Source organism: Gobius niger, assembly GCF_951799975.1.
Source record: "Gobius niger genome assembly, chromosome: 18".
NCBI lineage: Eukaryota > Metazoa > Chordata > Actinopteri > Gobiiformes > Gobiidae > Gobius > Gobius niger.
Genome location: NC_136869.1, coordinates 3,355,991 through 3,375,301, shown reverse-complemented (window position 1 = coordinate 3,375,301; position 19,311 = coordinate 3,355,991). Strand labels below are relative to the sequence as shown.

Here is a 19,311-nt window from a genome sequence, read left to right as displayed (position 1 = left end):
CAGAAAACATATGGAGATGGATAGATTTCCGTGGTAAAACAAAATCTCAATGCTGTGTCGCCAAAATAAAGTTTTTGTTTGTCTAGTATTAAAAGGTTGGACATGGCCTCAGTAATATGTTTGAACGAATGGCAATTCTGGCGGCCATCTTGTGACTGGCCCAGTGCAATGTACTCAAATGGAAACACCACTTATTTCCTTGATATTGTTTTGATCTGTTTTGAGTTAGTTCATGTAGTTTGGCCGACAGCGAACAGACCTGACATGAAGACGATGCTGAATGACTTTGAGCCATGTTCATTGCTCCAGTCAAAAGTTGTAAAACTGCAAATAAACAAACATAGAAATGCAGTCAATATTTGCATGGAAACATAACACAACAGCAATAAAAGAGCCGGCAATATGTGCACTGAATAAAAGCGTCCTCCAGGCGGTGCTATAGGGCCTGAGTTGTTATGAGTCATGTTGCCTTTGAATCTGTGGCGTCACAGGGAGATCATGAAAGAGGAAGAACAGACGGTTGTACAGGAAGTTTGAACAGGAAGTGCAGATGAATTTACAGATTTCAACAGCACAGACTCAACTCTGTCCTCCAGAGTGTGAACTCTCTCTGAGCGGATCTACAGCCTGAAACTACAGACCGGAGCGGAGAGGAGACCAGAAACATGGCAGAGTCCTCTCTGGAGTCTTTCCTGACGTGTTCAGTTTGTCTGGACATTGTGACTGAGCCGGTGTCTCTGAGCTGTCACCACAGCTTCTGCAAACGCTGCCTCACGGAGCACTGGGCCCGACAGCCGAGCAGGCCCTGCCCCGTCTGCAGGAGGAGGTCTTCAAAGGAGGCTTTAGACGTCAACTTTGCTCTAAAAGAGCTGAGCATCTCCTTCAGACAGAAGCTCCAGCTGTCAGCCCAAACACAGGACCGGCCCACACAGGACCGGCCCACACAGGACCGGCCCACACAGGAGCCTCCTGCACAGGGAGCGTCAGAGCCGCCCTCAGCCCAGACCCAGAGGCAGTGGTCCGTGTGCCCCTCTCACCCGCAGGTGCCCCCTCTCTTCTGCCTGGACGACTGGCGCCCGCTCTGTCCGCTCTGTGAGTTCTCTCTGCACCCACAGCACACGGTGGTGAGTGGAGAGGAGGCGCAGAGGAGGCTGAAGGAGCTGATCTCCTCACAGCTGCAGGCTCTGACTGAGGAGAAACATCAGTGTGAGGAGCTACAGCAGAGCTATGAGGAGATACAGCTCTACGCAGAGAAACAGGCGGGAGACTGCGAGCGCCACATCAGGGCGGGGTTCTCTCGGCTGCACCAGTTCCTTCAGGAGGAGGAGCAGAGGGCCTTATCCGCTCTGAGAGAGGAGCAGCTCCGACAGAAGAAGAACATCAGCCCAGAGCTGGAGAAGCTCCGGGAGAAGCTGAGCTCTGTGGACAAGATCATCCAGGAGCTGCAGCAGCAGCTGGAGACACACACCTACAGGCCCCGACAGGAGAGCACCCCGCCCCGCCCACGGCCCAAAGCAGGACTGCTCCTGGACCAGGCCAAAGTCCTGGGAAACCTGGGCTTCAGGGTCTGGACCCGGATGAAGAGACTGGTCAAACATCAACCTGTCGTTTTGGATCCAAACACTGCACATCCAGAACTCAGTCTGTCTGACGACCTGAGCTCAGTGAGAGACACAGAGACTCGGAATAAAGAACTCCCTGAGGTCCCAGAGCGGTTCAGTCACTGTGTCTTAGTCCTGGGCTCTGTGGGCTACAGCTCTGGAACTCAACAGTGGGACGTGGAGGTGGGGGATCATCCTCACTGGGGCCTAGGAGTCGCCAAAGAGTCGATTGAGAGGAAAGAAAAGAGTCTTGCTTCACTTTTAAAGGGATTATTGTATTTTTGTTACTATAAAGGACAACACAATGACGGCTCTAAACCTGTGAAAGTGGAGAAGTCTCCAGAGAAGATCCGAGTGAAGCTGGACTTTAACAAAGGAACTCTGTCCTTCTCTGACGCTGATCACATGACCCCCCTGTTCTCTCTCACTGTGCCCAAAGGAACATCCACCGACAAACTCTTTCCTTTCTTTGGTGTAGGACCTGCAGGTGGCGCTAAAACCAAAGAACTGAAGATCTGTGAGGTTCAGAGTGAAGACAGTCACTCCATGGGTAATCGTCCTTCTTTTTGAATTTGGCTTTTGGACATTTCTTATTAAGAGGAGGACTTTGGTGGAAAGATGATATTTACACAATTATTAAAATCAAACAGTTATTTTCTCTCACTGCTGCTTTAACATCTGTTTCTTGATAATAAATCTGGGACTGGGTTCAGACACAGAAACATCAGCTGCAGAGCAAAGGTTTAAACGCTCTGTTCATGATTATTGTACAGAAAGTCTGTTCTTAAGTGTCATTTTATTGAACATTGTGTCATTTCTGCTTCATGTCGACCAGGACTCTGTAATCATCTGTAATCTCACTTATGGTTTTTTCAGTGTTGCTTGAGTTTGGATTTTGAAGAATAAAATGGACTTAAATGTCTCTGCAGTGGAAAGAGTTCATTTATCGTTTAAGTTGAGCTTCATTATGACACATTTAAAGACCCTGATATTAGTAAAAGTCATATTTATTTGGTAGGTCAAAGGTCAGTAGCTCTCTGCTCAGAGGAAGAAGGGCTGGTATCGCTTTAGATTAAGGTGTGCTTATTAAGTATTCATTAGTAATCATTGTAGGGTCAGGGTTAGGTTTAGGGTTGGCTATGAATAAGCGTATTATTAATGTCCTCATTTTCAACACATTTTCATAAATTTTTCATTTTTTTGTTCCGTTTTCATCCTCATTTTCTTCTTCTTTGAGTCAGGCCAAACTGGAGAAAAGGTGCTCAGTTCAAATCGAATTGTAAATAGAGGTTTTTTTTTAAGAGCCTAGATGCAAGTTTGCCATTTTATGCTCAATACTGCCACCTCAGGCCATACGTGTAACTGCAGCTTCTATATTAACCCGTTAACTCCCACCTGAACCGAGCACATTTTGGCTTTACCTCAATCCAAAAGCTTCTGGAAAAAAGGTGAGAAAATAGCGACAGAACTGAGATGAAAACAATGATGGAAATGTGACAAAAAAGTGAGAAAACTTTGACAAAAAAGTGACAAAAAATTGATTTAAAAAAAGACAAAAAATGTGACAAAAATGACAAAAAAATGATTTTAAAAAAATGACAATAAAAGACAGAAAATTGACAAAAATTTGACAAAAAATTGATTAAAAAAAATGACAAAAAAGTTACAAATGAGTTGAAAAAACCCCCCAAAAAGATGGAAAAAAATCTGATGACGTGAGGAAAAAGATCCATTTAGATGAGTTTTGTAGATCTTAGCTTTCAAATGAGGCGTTACACTGGCCTACAGGATTTGGGTAAAGCTGAACTGGAGAAAATGCTCTCGGTTCAGGCGGGAGTTAAGAGGTTAAGCTCGTGAATGACGGCACTTTGGACCTGAAGTAGCACCTTTAGTGACAGTGCAGGATTGTAGAGGCAGTTGTGGTGAACAGGTCTGAGCTCATTCACATTAGAACATGGAGGAACATGTAGGGGGAGGAAAATACTTAGTTTTAACATTTTTAAACTCTGTACAGTCACTTTAACCCCTTAACTCCCACCTGAACCGAGCACAATTTCTCCAGTTTGGCTTTACCCCAGTCCAAAAGCTTCTGGGGAAAAGCTGTGAAAATAGCAACAAAACTGAGACGAAAACAATGATGGAAATGTGACAAAAAAGTGAGAAAACATTGACAAAAAAGTGATGAAAAATTGATGAAAAAGTGGCAAAAATGTCACAAGAAATTGACAAAAAATGGACGAAAAAATGACAAAATTGTGACAAAAAAATGACAAAAATATGACAAAAAAAATTACAACAATTTATTAAAAAATGGACGAAAAAATGACAAAAAAATTACAAAATATGTGACAAAAAAATTACAAAAAATTAATAAAAAATGGATGAAAAAATGACAAAGAAATTACAAAAAAATTACAAAAATGTGATTAAAAAATGACAAAAAAGTTACAAAAATTAGTTAAACACCCAACAAAAAAATGATGGAAAAAAAATCTGATGACGTGAGGAAAAAGATCCTCTCGGTTCAGGCGGGAGTTAAGAGGTTAAATGATGAAACCCAAGTATCGCCGCCTAATCTCTCCTTTTTTCTTGAATCGCCGCTCACTCAGTTCCACAGTTCCCTCGTATGTCCCTGAACCCTCCTCATCCCCCCCCTGTGGGGATCTGTCTCGAGCCTCTCGGAGCGGGCCGATCGTCTTCGCCTCGTGGAGGACGGAGCAGCTGCGGCGCGATCAAAAACACCAGCTCCTCACGGCGGGATTTTCACACCACCTCCGCTCACAACAACACCCAGAAACACCGAGAAAAAACACAGACCGAGAAATCACGGATGAAGACGGTCTAGTCTGGGCCGAGTGCGGGTTTTCAGGTTGTAACATGTTGTTAATTAAAGCTACACAACATGTTTTTCCTGCTCGGCTCGGTGTGAATCCCACTGCAAAAAGAAACTGGACTCGGAAAAACACTAGACTGAGCAAAAGTCTGTTTTACAAAGCGGCAAAACTACACATTTATACATGAAGAACGGGAGAAACTAAACCACACACAGGCTTTCAATGTCCTGTTTCTTGATGAACGGAAAGCATATGCAAGAATGCTATTCGTAGACTACAATTCAGCTTTTAACTCAATGGTCCCAACAAAGCTCATCGAAAAACTCAAATGCTTGGGACTCGATAATGCCATTTGTAGTTGGATTTTTAAATTTTCTGACTTGTCGACCACAAAGGGTCAAAATCAATGGTTGTGTTTCTGATGAGCTGTTTCGTTAGCACTGGTGTCCCGCAGGGGTGTGTTTTGAGCCCCCTGCTGTTCACACTGTATACTCATGACCTTGTCGCATCTCATGATAAAAATGTGATCATCAAATATGCCGACGATACGACCATCATCGGGCTGATCAGTTCAAATGATGAATCTCATGATCGTGAGGAGGTGGAGAATGTTGTTCAGTGGAGGAGAGAAAACAACCTGCTTTTGAACACTTCAAACACATGTGAACTTGTTATTGATTTTTGTCACAATAGGAATCAGTTGTCTTTTACTATCCAAGATGCTGATGTGCAGATTGTTGAGAAATGTAAATTCTTCTCATGACTTGATCTGGAGCTCACGTACGATGAACTCTGACAGCGCCTCTTCTTTTTACGCAGGCTTCCAGAGTTTACCCAAAATACGAGGATTCTTTTGAACTTTTATTATTGTGTAATTGAGAGTGTCCTGACCAGTTGTATCACAGTGTGGTTTGGTCTCACTCTGAAAGAGAAGAAGGCTTTGAACAAAGTGGTTCTCTCAGCCTCAGGACCACTCAGGGCTGGACTGGCCATCGGGAGATTCGGGAGTTTTCCCGGTGGGCCGACGTACTTTCGGGCCGGATGGGCCAATCACGCCGAAATAAGGCCCATAATACCTTACACCGGCCCACAATTAACGGGAAAAGCCAGCCGAATCTCTATCATTACACTTATGCAGTTACACAACTCCTCCACTAGCGGGATGTGACGCTTTTTATACCGCTCTAGTAGCACGCTTTCTTGAGTTATGGTTCCCAGATAACGTCGTATAATGACCAATGGGCCTCTGGGACATAACACTCATGCCCCTCACATTGTGAATATAAGAGGAAATAGTTTATTATAACTCCCTCCAGGACCCACAGAACCTTAGACCTCTATTTTTATACATTTTAGACAAATGTTTGCAAAGAAGTGCATGCTGGGAGTTGGCCAGGTGACTCTGTCTTGCCCCTCGTCATCAGTGCAGTTTGGAAATTTTCTAGTTTCCATTGAAAGGATTTACAATGTTTGGCCTTTTTGGGACTTCTAATTCACTCCACACACTCCACAAGACCGTGGTGAGTTTTACCATTTCATCTTGAATCTACAGTGCGATAATTTGGTTGGTTTTGAGAAGTTTATTTGTGTTGCAGTTGCGAGTGGAACTTCATTAACGGAACACACATTTTATGACTGTTAAGTAATTTTACAAAAGTTCCTTCAAGGTATGAATGAAAAGATTAAAGTGTTGAGTCTCTGAGGTGTTAGCTTGAATTCGGCAGAAACAAAATGCAACTATTGTCCTCGATTCGTAGCTTATACTGTTTTAGTTCAAGCCAAGGGTTTATTGTTTTGCTCATCACCTCGACTATTGCATTGAATATGACTGTTTTTTTTTTTTGGAGGGCCGGTCTTGACCCAAAAGTCCCGGGCCGATTTTTTTTGCCAGTCCAGCCCTGGGACCACTGGCTGCACTTTGCCGCTCCTGGAGGCCACATATAAAGCTCGACGACTGAATCGAGCTTTACAACTTAATGATGCCTCAGGCCGACCGGCTCAGGCCTTTTCTGAGATGCTTCCTTCAGGGAGAAGGTATCGCTCCATCATATGTTCTACTGATCGACATATCAACAGTTTCTTTCCTCAAGCTGTGATCACTTTAAACAAGGCACTTTAAACAAGGCACTTCTATTTATTTATCTGTGTGGACTTTTATTGTGCAGTGTTTTGCCTTTAGGCTTTTAATGTGGCATTGTTTGTTTGTTCTGTTTTTTATGTTGTGTCTTTTTACGTGTTTGACATATCGCACTTTGAGCTCTTTGCACATTTTTTTTTCCAATGTGGTTTTTCAAACTGCAAATGGCCAATGAATGAATCTGAATGTACAAAACGCTACCTCCTTTAAAAAAAATACACAGTTTTCATGTCAATTTTGCTCTATTTGAGTCTGTGTGAACCAAAAAACGCTTAAAGGAATAGGCCACCGTTTTTACATACTGAGATATGCTCTTACCTCACTTTAGCCGAGTTAATATATCCCCGTCTGGTCTTTGTCCGTGCGCTCTGCCAGGCAAACGGAGCACAGACGCAGCCTCTCCCACATGTCACATAGCTCCAAAAAAGCTCACGATAGAAGCTACCAAGCTCTTCCACGTGTTCCCTATTTAAATAAAGTTACGTGAAGTGTTTTCATGCGAAGTATATTTACACAGAAATGTAACATGTCGATTTTATAAGCAAATAAAAAGGGGGACTATATTGTGAGGCGTAATGATACGAGGAGTAAAACGTCCGCGCAGTAACTCCTAAAGGTTAATGACGGAAGTGAGCGGGGAAAGTCTTTAGGAGTTACTGCGCGGACGTTTTACTCCTCGTATCATTACGCCTCACAATATAGTCCTCCTTTTTATTTGCTTATAAAATCGACATGCTACATTTCTGTGTAAATATACTTCGCATGAAAACACTTCACGTAACTTTATTTAAATAGGGAACACGTGGAAGAGCTTGGTAGCTTCTATCGTGAGCTTTTTTGGAGCTATGTGACATGTGGGAGAGGCTGCGTATGTGCTCCGTTTGCCTGGCAGAGCGCACGGACAAAGACCAGACGGGGATATATTAACTCGGCTAAAGTGAGGTAAGAACATATCTCAGTATGTAAAAACGGTGGCCGATTCCTTTAATCGATTACTTAAGTAGTTGTCGACTATTTCAATAATTAATTAGTTGTTTCAGCCCTAATTTGTTCCCCCGTTTGTGGGGAACGCATTCCCCAAATCGGATAGTAAGTCTTTTTTCCCCTTAATGTAAGACTTTAGAATAAATACTCCTTATTTAGCCTTAATACATGATGAGTTGACACACAACAATGAACAAGTGTGTGAAGAACTATGGGCATTAACTTTACTTGTTAAGTAGTTATTATGTGCTGGTTACACTTAACTAAAGACATCATATATTAAGACTCAGGTGTCATTAATATGAAGCGTTACCAAAAACCCATATGAACTATACCTAAAATAAGCTCGCATTTCTTTCCGCACTTCATTTTCTCTTTTTTTGACTTGAAATATTAAAACAAATCTAATTCCCGTGGCTGAGTCTTGTCAGAATTAGGTCAGATATTCTTAATTCCAGTTGAGTTCACTCATTAAGAACTCTTTTCACGTCTCTGGGCTGAAATTGCACCTGATTACAGCATTAGATATAATTCACACACATTACATATCGAGTCTATACGCTCTACAGTAATAATAGCTAATAACACATGTATCACCACAGCGTCTGAGGGAACAGAGGGAAAGGAAAAGCTGCTGGTGTTTGGAAGAGAAGAGGCCCCCACACTGACAAACAGATCATTAAAATCACAAAGGCTTCAGTGATGGAGGGTGATCAGCAGCAGGAGAGCAAAACACAGAGAGAGAAACCGCCGTCTCCTTCAGGAACTCGTAATACCAAATATCAACTCACGTGTTTCTGTTTCTTTCCTTCAGGGATCAATCATCTGGACTCTTCATCCTCCAAACGTCCACGATGGGAGCGCGGATAAAACGGCGAGGAGCTGCTCTGGTCCTGGCTCTGCTGGCCCTGCTGCCCCTCGGCATTCTGGGGAGGCCTTCGTCGTCGGAGGGGGAGGAGGGAGAAGACAAGATGGCGGCGTCGGCTCTGCGGCGGCGGGTGAAGAGAGGCTGGGTGTGGAATCAGTTCTTCGTGCTGGAGGAGTACATGGGCCTGGAGCCGCTCTACATCGGGAAGGTAACGGAGAGGGAACGTCCATCTTCTACCAACAGGAGCTTTCATGAGACACAACTGGTGACTTTATCAGAGTAATGGATAGAGCAGGGGTGCCCAAAGTGGGGCCCAATTCTGTTGGCCCGCCAGAGGGTGAGCTACTTTTGAGCTGTGTGTGGTTAATACTAACTCTCTTCCATTCATCCTCAGTGGTAAATTTGGATGCAGTACACTGTTTGGCCACAAGCGTCAAATTGGGGGCGCTGTTTCTCTCCTTTCGCAACAGTTAAACCCTTAACTCGCACCTGAACCGAGCACATTTTCTCCAGTTTGGCTTTACCCCAGTCCAAAAGCTTCTGGGAAAAAGGTGTGAAAATAGCGACAAAACTGAGACGAAAACAATGATGGAAATGTGACAAAAAAGTGACAAAAAAGTGGCAAAAATGTGACAAAAAATGTTGCAAGAAATTGACAAAAAAATGACGAAAAAATGACAAAAATGGGACAAAACAATTACAAACATATGACAAAAAATGTATTAAAAATGTACAAAAATGTGACAAAAATATGACAAAAAGTGACAAAAATGTGACAAAAAATGACTAAAATGTGACAAAAATTTGACCAAATAAAATGACAAAAAATTGATCATAAAATTGACGAAAAAGTGTCAAAAATGTGACAAAAAATTTATTAATAATGTGATAAAAATGGACGAAAAAATGTACAAAAATTTTACAAAAAAATGACAAAAATATGACAAAAAATTTGACAAAAAAATGACAAAAAAATGATCAAAAAATTGACGAAAAAATGACAAAAATGTGACAAGAAATGACAAACAAATTACAAAAAAGTTACAAAAAAATGATGGGAAAAAATGGAAGAGCGGAAGAGCGACAAAAAACACAACAACAAAAACACAACAAGAAAGTCATAAAAACACTCAGTTAACCTCTTACCACTCGCCAAAACCAAATGCATTCTCTCCTCTTTGCCATTGTCATCACTTTTTATTTCCCTGTTTTTGTCACTTTTTTATTACTTTTTTGCTGCTTTTGTCTTTTTTTTGTCTTTTTGACATTTTTTGCTGGATTGTTTTCATTTTTTGTGTTGAATTTTGTCTTTTTTTCCTGTATTTTTGACATTTTTCTGCTGGATTATTGTCATTTTTTCTGTTTTTTTTTTAATCTTTTTTTGCTGGATTTTTGTCACTTTTTTTAATCTTTTTTTGCTCACTTTTTAGCGCTTTTTTGTCGCGTTTACATCCTCCTTTTCTTCTCGTTTTTTGCCGCTGTTTTGAAGAAGCTTTTAGATTTGGAGAACAGGAGAAAACATGTTCAGGTGGGAGTTAAGAGGTTAAAATATGTCTGAAAAGTGAACGTGTGCATTTACTCTAATTTGGGCCAGAGTCCAGGGCCGTTTTTCAGGCCCGGTCCGCCCCTGACCCAAGTATGAGCTCAATTCTAGCAGCTGAATGTGGATTGGTGCATGTTTTATAATTCTCTCTCTCCTCTCTCCTCCGTTTTTCCCTGACGCTGTGAGTTTCTTCCTGAAGAGCAGCGTTTGCGTCAGTCCCAGAGGAACGTCTCGCGGCTGCGTTTCTTTAATCCAGCAGAATTAGAAGCAGAGACGGGTTTTTAAGAAAATGCCAAAAGTCATTTACGAAGGATTACACAAATTACGCAGATCTGAGAGGAACATTAGAGGGATTAACGTCGGGAGTGACGACACCAGAGCAGAAACACGGGTTTACTTTCATGAGGAAAATCGCAATAATGATTCACAAAACATTCATGAAGCAGGTCTCAGTCTGAGCCAGAATGAAGACAGTGACAAGTGCAGTGACTGGTTCCAGAGCCTGTCAATCAAGCTCTGTGGAGGCTCCGCCTTTTTGCCCTTTTAACCTCTTAACTCCCACCTGAACATGTTTTCTCCAAATTCTCCAAATCTAAAAGCGTCTTCAAAACAGAGGCAAAAAACGAGGAGAAAATGAGGATGTAAACGCAACAAAAAAAGCTCAAAAACTCAACAAAAAAGTGACAAAAATCCAGCAAAAAAGTGACAAAAATCCAGCAGAAAAAAGACAAAAATCCAGCAGAAAAAAGACAAAAATCCAGGAAAAAGTGACAATAATCCAGCAAAAAAGTAATAAAAAAGTGACAAAAATCTAGCAAAAAAAGGACAAAAATCCAGCAAAAAAAGACTAAAATCCAACAAAAAAATGACAAAAATCCAGCAGAAAAAAAGACAAAAATCCAGGAAAAAAGTGACAATAATCCAGCAAAAAAAGACAAAAATCCAGCAAAAAAGTGACAGAAGAGCAGCAAAAAAGTAATAAAAATATAAAAATGGATTCAGCCTATAGTCTTGTTTCTTTTCTGTGAACAGTTAGACAGTTCTGTAAAAGTTTGGAGAAATTCTCTAATTCAATCCTTTATTTCATAAAATTGCAATATTTTCCCTCAGAAAAAACCTTGTACATTGTGCATCATCAAACCGTGGATGAAAAATGACGGATGTTGTTTTGTGATGTAAATGACGATTGTTTTGTAAGTGTTATATAAAGGAAAGCGTTCTTAGCTTTGTGGCGGCTCTGCGGTGATTGCCCGTCAGCAGGTTATTTGCACTTAGGGAGCGCCGGAGTCTTTGTGATTGCCCCGTGGTCCGCGGCCCCTCTCTGTGATTACCGACTCCAGCTCTTAGAGACACAATAATAGACTCTCCGTGGCCACATCTGCCCGAGCGACGTGTTACGAGCTTTTCATCTGAGCCTTATTTTACTTTGCTCTGTGGGGCTAATGCGAGAACAAATCAGACGGAGCCACTCAGGACTGAAGCAGGAAGAACGGCTCAGACAGGGAACAGAAACGTAACGCTTTCAATCTTTTCAGGGTCCAAATACTGTGTTTTAATGCAGTCGTAGATTATTGTAATGAAATGGCGCTGCAGCACATTTTTTAATACACCCGAGTCAGGACATCAGCCTGGTCTTATTATCTTTGCACTGCCTTCCAGTTTCTTATAGACTATACACGAAGACAAAACACTTATTTATATTTTCAGAAACTTTCTTTGTAATCACGAAGCTCACGAAAAGTTTCATTCGACATCTTTAAATCTATTTTTTTACTCACTGTTCACCTGCAGCGTCCGGTTCCAGATGCTTTACTCTGATAATAAACTTAAAGCAGAACTATGTAACGTGTTTACCTTAATAAATCCTTTCCATAGTCCCTGTGGGGGTAATACAAGTGTTAAAGGGATGATTGTGGGGTCTTTCATCTCCCCCTGGTGTCTCTGGTCAGAAAACCATGTTTGCAACTTGACTGTCACCGGACCGGAGAAACCAATACACACTAATAGAATCACAAAGAAGACGCTAACAGGCTAACGGGCAAAGCTAACTGCGGGCTAACGTCACTTTAACCCCTTAACTCCCACCTGAACCGAGCACATTTTCTCCAGTTTGGCTTTACCCCAGTCCAAAAGCCTCTGGAAAAAAGCTGTGAAAATAGCAACAAAACTGAGACGAAAACAGTGACGGAAATGTGACAAAAAAGTGAGAAAACATTGACAAAAAATGGACGAAAAATGACAAAAATGTTGATCAAAAATATGATCAAATTTGACCAAAAAAAAATACAAAAATGTGACAAAAAAATGACAAAAAAACGACAAAAAAACGACAAAAAAACGACAAAAAATGACAAGAAATGACAAAATGTGACAAAAATGTGACAAAAAAAAATACAAAAATGTGACAAAAAAATGACACATATGTGATACAAAATTGATGAAAAAATTACCAAAAAATGACAAAAAAAGTGACAAAAATGTGATTAAAAAATGACAAAAAAGTTACAAAAATGAGTTGAATACCCAACAAAAAAATTGATGGAAAAAAAAATCTGATGACGTGAGGAAAAAGATCCTCTCGGTTCAGGCGGGAGTTAAGAGGTTAAACAGTATTTACAGCCAAGTTTGAGTGAAAAAAAAGATTTCCTTTGTGTAATTGGATGTACAATATCCCTCTGTCCCTTTGTCTTTTCTGTCAGCGTAGGATTTACTCTCCAAGACAATTAATAAGAACAAAAAACGTAACTTGCTACGACACCTGCAGTTGCGCTTATGGCCTCTGGGGGGAAGAGTTACTCAGTGCTGCTTTAAACGTTGCTCTGATCATTCGGCGCTGGTTTGGTTTCTCTCTCTGTGACAAAAGTCAGACTTTAACCCTCGCCTCTTCCCCGCAGCTGCACTCGGACATGGACAAAGGCGACGGCTCCATCCGCTACATCCTGACGGGCGAGGGCGCCGGCTCCACCTTCACCATCGACGACAGCACGGGCGACATCCACGCCATCCAGCGCCTGGACCGCGAGTTCAAGTCCCAGTACACCCTGCGCGCCCAGGCCCGGAACCGGCTCACGGACCGGCCCCTGGAGCCCGAGAGCGAGTTCATCGTCAAGATCCAGGACATCAACGACAACGAGCCGCGCTTCGAGGACGGGCCGTACGCCGCCGCCGTGCCCGAGATGTCCAAGATCGGTGAGTGTCGTCGTAAGAGCAGATGTTACTGTGAGAGCAGATGTTCCTGTAAGAGCAGATGTTCCTGTAAGAGCAGATGTTTGTGGGAAGAGATGTTTGCACCGGCCGCAATAGAGAAACTGTTACAGCAGCTCTTAATGTGGATATATCCTGTATATGGGGCTTAAAAGTAAACTTCAGAACATTATTCCACGTGTCTCTGTGAGCTCTCAGTCGTACAGGGGTCGTCTTTCCTAGATGAAGGTTCATGAGTCGGATTAATATAGATCGCTGACGGGACTTTCGGGTCAAGACCGGCCCTCGAGGGTGTTACAATAAGCGGTTTCACTCACATTGGCGAATCTGATGTGAGGGGTATGGGTAATGTTGTATCTGAGAGGCCCATGAGGGGTGTAAGAAGCTTCAGACACGCCTGGTGGATGAGTGGTGTAATTGCATCCAATTAATAATCGGAACGTCAATAGGATTTGCTGGGCCGGTGAGGGGCAGTACAGACCTCGTCACTCATCTGGTCTGGGTGGCCCAAAAGCACATCGGCCCACCGGAAAAACTCCCGGGCAGGGCTTAGCTCGAACTAGTAGCAACCATTTTTATTCAAAAACAACTCACTAACTACAACTAACTACCTCAGAAGCTCCTTATGAGAGACCAACAGGCCCGGTTAATTGTGAGGCCGTCCTTCTGTGGACCCACCACCTGCAGGAGGAGCCATTAGGGGCTGGTGCAATGTGATTTGGGCTCCAATATCTGCCCCCACAACCCGGAAACGGACAAGTGGAAGAAAATGGATGGATGGATGAACTAACTACCTGTGGGTAAGCAACATCAGCCTTACCGACATTATTCTGACCTGTTTCCTGTTCACTGAGCTGCCCTGAGCAGTGTCTCAGACTCATTTCAACCTGAATAGACTCAGAGACCGAATGCGTTAGGAAAGTTTAGAACGTGAGTCCTGATTGGGGCTCAGACCCCAGCGGAAGATTAATCCATCCATCCATTTTCTTCCGCTTTATCCGTGTCGGGTCGCGGGGCAGCGTCTCAGCAGAGATGCCCAAACTTCCCGATCCACACACACCTCCTCCAGCTGTTCTGACCCCGAGGCGACACCAGGCCAGCTCGGAGACATAATCCCATCAGCGTGTCCTGGGTCTTCCACGAGGCCTCCTCCCACTAGGACATGCCTGGAACACCTCCCGCGGGAGGCGACCAGGAGGCTCCGAAACAGATGCCCGAGCCACCTCAGCTGCTCCTTTTAACGTGAAGGAGCAGCGCCTCTACTCCGAGCTCCTCCCGGGTAACTGAGCTCCTCACCCGATCTCGAAGGGTGCGCCCAGACACCCTGCGAAGGAAACTCCTTTCGGCCGCTTGTATTCGCCATCTTGATTGATAATAATGATAAGGAACATAATGATACGGAAAACATGGCGTTGATGGATGAGAGATTCTTCCCCCGGGGCCCGGACACTGGTGGTGGTGGTAGGACAAGACCTGAGGCTGCCATTGGCGATGACGAGCAGAGCCGAGGAGAGGCCAGGTGGAGGAGGGGCGGAGGAGGGTCGCAGCACAGTTGGGAAACAACCGAGTAATTAACCAGGGAGCTTTAGAAGGGGATCCTGGGTGATGATTGGCTGACTCAGAGGTGCAGCTTGAGCTTGGGCTGTGATTGGATGATTTGCAAAGGCTGGTGCTGATGAGGCAATGAATGAAGGCTGCAGGTGCGTCCTCCATGTTGAATTTGCGCTGAAGCTTCATTACCCGGTGCCCCCTCTCTTCACAAACGCTCCGCATCAGTTATTATTAACCCTGTTAGCTGATGAGTAGCTGAAACTTTTCCAATAACCTGCTTCTCTCAGGCACGTCGGTGATCCAGGTGACGGCCACGGACGCCGACGACCCGACCTACGGCAACAGCGCCAGAGTCATCTACAGCATCTTAGAGGGACAGCCGTACTTCTCTGTGGACGCCAAGACCGGTGAGGAACAGCAGTTCATCACACAGATTCATTCACAAACACTGACATGCTTGGTTTACACGTAGCACACGGAATCCCCCCGACAAGGCTCTGAAGTCAAATATGGTCATTTGCTTTATGGGAGCCGCAAAAGTCTGCAGGACAGTCATACACACACATGAACTTACTTTACAACACTTTTGGCCCGTTTTCTCCTAATGAGGTTTTCACTCCACACCTTAGAGGCTTGCACTGAACAGTATTTTGAAGTTTTTTGCTGTGGTTGTTTTAGTCAAAAAAAGCTTTTCAAAATATCACTTTGACTAAAATTAAGACTAAATATTTTAGTCGACGAAATTAACACTGCATGGCACAAAGTAAACACAAATTAAAACCTGGGTCAATCCATATTTAGTTGTATTGCAAAACAAATACAAAGCATATGTTCCAAAAGGAGTGGGTGTAAGTGTGACCTTATTTAGTCCCGCCCCCTTTCTATTCGATATTTGCAGTTTTTACAGGTACACATGTCAATAATCTTCAGTTTCAGATCGATATCTCTCCATTCAAACCTGTTCTGTATTCACCTGCAGCGCCTCCAGCCTGGTGTTTCCATAGAAGGTCTGAGACTGAAACACTTACTGAAGTTTCTGTATAGACAGTATTTCACTCTGGCCGTGTTTTATCTCCACACGCTCAGAGTAAACATCTCCATAAAAGAGGCCTCTCGTCTCAAACCTCTCTTCACCTCTTAAACCTCCCTCGCCGCGTGACCCTTTTCACCTAAAAGCGTTTGGATCGGATCACGCGGGACAAAGAGACGGAGGAATCGACGTCTGCGTTTCATCTCGGGGGAAAAAGAAACTCCGGGATGATGAGAAATCGATGCAGGGAGATGAAAAATGTCCACTTTGTTCAGCTCGGAGCCTGAAGTATCGTCAGTCTCCTGTTCGAGCTGCGACGGGACGAGACTCGCAAACGATGGGACTAAATTCAAAACCGTATTTAAATCCAAGTTGGACAAAATGGGCAACTTTTGAGCAAAACGAAGCACAATTTCAGCCAAAACTGCAGCATTTTACAGCTTTTAACAAACGTGTGTGGTAAAAATAGCAGCGTAAAGTCACTTTGAATCAGTGATTGCAATAACCATAACGTTCAAATGTTTTCCTGAACCATTTCAACACAATGATATGCTATAAAAGTGTAGAAATCCCCGTCAAATTGTGGCCAAAAAGAACTAAAACACAAAGAACAGACCAAAGCAAGAGGAAAAAATGAACTAAATGTGGAAAATGAATTAACTAAAACTGCACTGAAGCTCCAAACTTCCTAGTGTAGTACTTTTATAGTATATTTCTGTTTGTATCAACTTAAACACAGTGTGGTTAATGTGTGGTTGGATTTGTTTGTGTCCGGGGGTGAAGCAGCCGCAGACAGAGCCTCATTGTGACATTCCCACAGACGCCACGCTCTCCTGACCTGATCCGCATCACCACTTCCTCGTTTCCCCTGTCCCTGACCCCTCCCTGACCCCTCCGTGACCCCTTCCTGACCTCTCAGAGTCCTGGAACTGTACAATGTGACTGCCATCTCATAAAGGGTGGATCTAAAAGCAGCAGCAGAAATAAAGCAGCCTCCTCCCTGTCCTTTCGACCACCTGACCTGAGCGTGTGGTCGTCCGGTTGAATCTTCACGTCCCGCTCTGCTGTGTTTCGTTCCCCCAGGGGTGGTGCGAGTGTCGCTGGCCGACATGGACCGCGAGACCCGGGAGAACTACACGGTGGTGATCCAGGCCAAGGACATGGGGGGCCAGCTGGGGGGCCTCGCGGGGACCACCACCGTCAACATCACCCTCAGCGACATCAACGACAACCCGCCCACGTTCGACCAGAGTAAGAACTCACAGCATCGCACATCTGTGATCACATTAAGACAATCAGTGCTGCTTTTGAGTAGGTTTGGACTGTTTGAAATAAGATGCAAAAGAAACAAACATTAACCTCTGAACTCCCGCCTGAACCGAGAGGATCTTTTTCCTCACGTCAACAGATTTTTTTCTTTTTTTTGGTCAAATTTTTATCATATTTTTGTATTTTTTTGTAACATTTTGTCACATTATTGTAATTTTTTCGTCCATTTTGTATCAATTTTTTGTCATTTTTTTGTCATTTTTTTGTCTTTTTTTGTAATTTTTTAGTCAAATTTTTATCATATTTTTTGTAACATTTTGTCACATTTTAGTCATTTTTTCGTCCATTTTTTAATCAATTTTTTGTCATTTTTTGTCAATTTTTTGTAATTTTTTTGTCAATTTTTTAATAAATTTTTTGTCTTTTTGTCTTTTTTTGTAATTTCTTTGTCTTTTTTTCAAATTTTTGTAATTTTTTTGTCAAATTTAATCATATTTTTTGTAACATTTTGTCACATTTTTGTCATTTTTTCGTCAATTTTTTTCATCAATTTTTAATCAATTTCTTGTGACATTTTTGCCACTTTTATAACAATTTTTCGTCACTTTTGTCAATGTTTTCTCACTTTTTTGTCACATTTCCATCATTGTTTTCGTCTCAGTTCTGTCGCTATTTTCACAGCTTTTTTCCAGAAGCTTTAGGCTACAATGTTGAGGTTCGGCCCTTGGGTGTTTTGGCAATGATGAAAATTGGCCCTCCACGCCGCAAACTTGCCTACCCCTGCTTTATGTACAAAGTAAATATTTAGTTACATGTATTTGCTAAACTGCAACTTTATTAAAGTCACTTTTTTTTGGACATTTAGAACATAATACTTCCATTTAGAAGAAGTTTACAGAGCAGTGCTTTATTTCCCCACAACTCTTGAACGCCTCAGCCTCTCCTCTGGTGCTGCTTTGCTTTGTGAGGAAAAAGCCCTGACGCTCCTGGAGATATTGCATTAATAAACGTGAGGATTTCAGCTGCATCGGAGCAGGTCGGCCACATGTTTGTCAGGTCGCCATCTTTTTGTAAACTTCTGTCATAATGCTAAACTGTTAGCCGCTAACTGTTGCTAAGTCTTCCGCTTCAAACATTTGTGTTGTTTTTGTACTTATTTCGCCCACAAAGATATTTCCGTATTTATCTCTAGCAAAAATGATGATACACTGAAACGGCGTCTCGGACTTCCTGATGTTTTCCAAAGCAGCCGTGCAAGTCCAGTCCGATACTTTGCCCCCTTGTTATTTCAAAAGGTTAAAACTAAAACTCCATCACCTCAAAGTCCTCAAAGTTCACGTCTGTAATTCCACTTTACTTTTCCATTACCACTTCATTTGTCGGGACCGTCCAGGCGTTCTGCCCTCTGCCCGGCTCCTGCTCCAGCGCCTGGGCTTGACCGCGGACCTCTGCCCCCTCTCCGGTCCCCCCCTCTGGTCCTCCTCTGGCTCCAGGTCATGGCGTCGCCGCTGTAGTCACGCTAAAGAAGACGCTAAACGAATAACAAAGACTCTCTCTCCCTCTCGCTGCGTCTGTGATGTGTTAAAGCAGGAAAAATGAAAGATGGATCTGGTTTAGGAGCTGCTGACGTGGCAATTATCTCCAGGAAAACAGAGTAATTAAGCGTTCTCCAATCGGCTCGTGCACGTTAATGATGAGGCGTCAGTCAAATCTACAAACTGTGATTAAACTGCCTGAAAAGCTTTGGATGTCAAGGTTTTGTGAGGCCATTTTGGGGCAATGCAAAGGTCAGACCCGTCTGAATCAAATGCATGCTGTCCTCTTTGGCCATTATATACAGTAGGCCTGTGTAACAGCTCATTTGAAAGCTAAGACCCACAAAACTGATCTTTTCCTCGCATTGTTGCTGTGTTGTGTCACCTTTTTTATGTTTTATTTGTTTTATTTTGGTCTCATTTTTGTCGAGTTTTTGTAATTTTTTTGTTGCATTTTTGTCACATTTTTGTTGAATTTTTGTCACATTTTTGTCACATTTTTGTTGAGTTTTTGTCACATTTTTGTTGAATTTTTGTCACATTTTTGTCACATTTTTGTCACATTTTTGTCACATTTTTGTCACATTTTTGTTGAATTTTTGTCACATTTTTGTCACATTTTTGTCGAGTTTTTGTCACATTTTTGTCACATTTTTGTCACATTTTTGTCACATTTTTGTTGAATTTTTGTCACATTTTTGTCACATTTTTGTTAAATTTTTGTCATTTTTTATGAGTTTTTGTCACATTTTTGT

General features: G+C 42.7%; 2 protein-coding genes across 2 annotated transcripts in view; both read left to right on the top strand.

Moving 5' to 3' along the window:
- The first annotated feature begins 664 nt into the window (after window positions 1-664).
- Window positions 665-2,221, top strand: LOC306977991 (E3 ubiquitin-protein ligase TRIM62-like). Its single transcript, XM_079576447.1, has one exon. The coding sequence runs from the start codon at window positions 666-668 to the stop codon at window positions 2,169-2,171; it is 1,506 nt and encodes a 501-aa protein (XP_079432573.1). The 5' UTR covers window position 665; the 3' UTR covers window positions 2,172-2,221.
- Window positions 2,222-8,402: 6,181 nt separating this feature from the next.
- LOC306977685 (cadherin-20-like) overlaps window positions 8,403-19,311 on the top strand; it is a 37,753-nt gene continuing 26,844 nt past the window's right edge. The window contains exons 1-4 of the mRNA XM_079576099.1: window positions 8,403-8,632; window positions 12,862-13,156; window positions 15,010-15,129; window positions 16,836-17,003. Coding sequence (XP_079432225.1) covers window positions 8,411-8,632; window positions 12,862-13,156; window positions 15,010-15,129; window positions 16,836-17,003 — 805 coding nt within the window. The 5' untranslated portion in view covers window positions 8,403-8,410. The remainder of the gene's footprint in view (window positions 8,633-12,861; window positions 13,157-15,009; window positions 15,130-16,835; window positions 17,004-19,311) is intronic.